Below are 1,395 nucleotides of genomic sequence, written 5' to 3' on the forward strand. Positions count from 1 at the left end.
TGGGCACAGGGTGTCCGGTCGCGACTTGTGTTGAGGCGAGAACCGAGAAACCTACTATACTCTATATACGGCTTTGCCGTTTAGCCGGCATGTTGTGCGAGTGTGTATGTATCTACGGCTCAAGGAGACTGTGCAGCGAGACGAGTTTTTCGCCATCGCCGCGAGCAGCAAAGCCGCCCGCCGCAAACAGCCGGAGGCATCGCCACGGCACTGACTGCGCCGCGATCCCGCACCCGTCGACGAAGCTCCCCCCGCGGGACGCTACCCCCCCGCACCCGTCGACGAAGCTCCCCCCGCACCCGTCGGTCTTCCGCGCCGCGACGGCGGAGCACGAGGAGGCAACGGAAACGCTACCAATGACGCGAACCGAGGCACGGGCGACGGCGGGGACGGGGAGGGCGACAGCGACGTCGAGGTTGACGCAACGGTATCGAGAGCGCCACCCAAAAGGAGCCGGACAGCCATGGAGGTCACCGAATGGAGGGCGAACGGCACAATACGAAAAGGCAGGGCAAGGCGGATGGAGAAAGAAGTGCCGAGGAGGCCATGGTGGAGGGGAGGGACGGGAGGACGAAAGAAGGGCGAGGAGGACGAGCGGCCCGCACAGGCCGCGAACAGACAGCGCCTGCTGGCCATCTCGAGACATTCGCAAAGAACGCTAGCTACATGGGAGGGCTTCGTGAAGGATGGATTGAAAAACATTCGAACAAAGAAGAGGCGACGGGAGGAACCAGCAGAGGATGCAGTGACGTGACACACACACACACACACACACACACACACACACACACACACACACACACACACACACACACACACACACACACACACACACACACACACACACACACCGCTCACCCACGCGCACCGGGCCTTGCACTTTGAATGGGCCGTGGGGCTCCTGTCGTTAGACGTGGAGACGCGAGGGTTGCCCCCCCTTGCCCCACCACCTCGTGTGTGTGGAGAAGTTTACCTTACCTTAGAGGGAGCGGACCGTGAGTTGAGGAAATCGGAGGACGCGACCCACTTCGCCACAGACGGTTCCGCGCCTCGCCGCTATGACGGCGACACGGCCGCAGCTCGTGTGCGTGTCGCCGTCTTTGTCCGGAGTGAAAAGTCCAACGCGCTCGTCGGTGACGGTGTCCTCCAACCTGCGCCGCGCTCGGCGAACCTCGACAGCGCTTTCGTTGGCATGCAGCTCTTTGCGCCTGAAGCTTGGAGAGCAGCTCCTCTGCTGTTCACACACTCTGCACAGTTGACACAGCCTACTGTGCGGCTGCCGCAGCTGTGACAGCGATGGGCTCGCCCTCACTGGCCCTCAGTCACTTGTGCTGCGGCTTGTGTGAGCGACACTGCTCGGCGACTGCCGGCACACTGTGAGACCATGGGCGTGAG

At 62.4% G+C, this 1,395-nt stretch overlaps 2 protein-coding genes across 2 annotated transcripts in view; one reads left to right on the forward strand and one right to left on the reverse strand.

Annotated features, from left to right (window-relative positions):
* The window catches only part of EMIHUDRAFT_238309 (hypothetical protein), a gene marked incomplete at both ends in the record, with an annotated part of 1,237 nt that extends 1,023 nt beyond the window's left edge, over positions 1 to 214 (forward strand). Inside the window, one exon of the mRNA XM_005777176.1 lies at positions 125 to 214. Coding sequence (XP_005777233.1) covers positions 125 to 214 — 90 coding nt within the window. The remainder of the gene's footprint in view (positions 1 to 124) is intronic.
* Positions 215 to 979: 765 nt separating this feature from the next.
* EMIHUDRAFT_238310 (hypothetical protein) overlaps positions 980 to 1,395 on the reverse strand; it is a gene marked incomplete at both ends in the record, with an annotated part of 5,459 nt that continues 5,043 nt past the window's right edge. The window contains one exon of the mRNA XM_005777177.1: positions 980 to 1,208. Coding sequence (XP_005777234.1) covers positions 980 to 1,208 — 229 coding nt within the window. The remainder of the gene's footprint in view (positions 1,209 to 1,395) is intronic.

The sequence above is a fragment of the Emiliania huxleyi genome (assembly GCF_000372725.1).
Source record: "Emiliania huxleyi CCMP1516 unplaced genomic scaffold EMIHUscaffold_265, whole genome shotgun sequence".
In the NCBI taxonomy this organism is placed as follows: domain Eukaryota; phylum Haptophyta; order Isochrysidales; family Noelaerhabdaceae; genus Emiliania; species Emiliania huxleyi.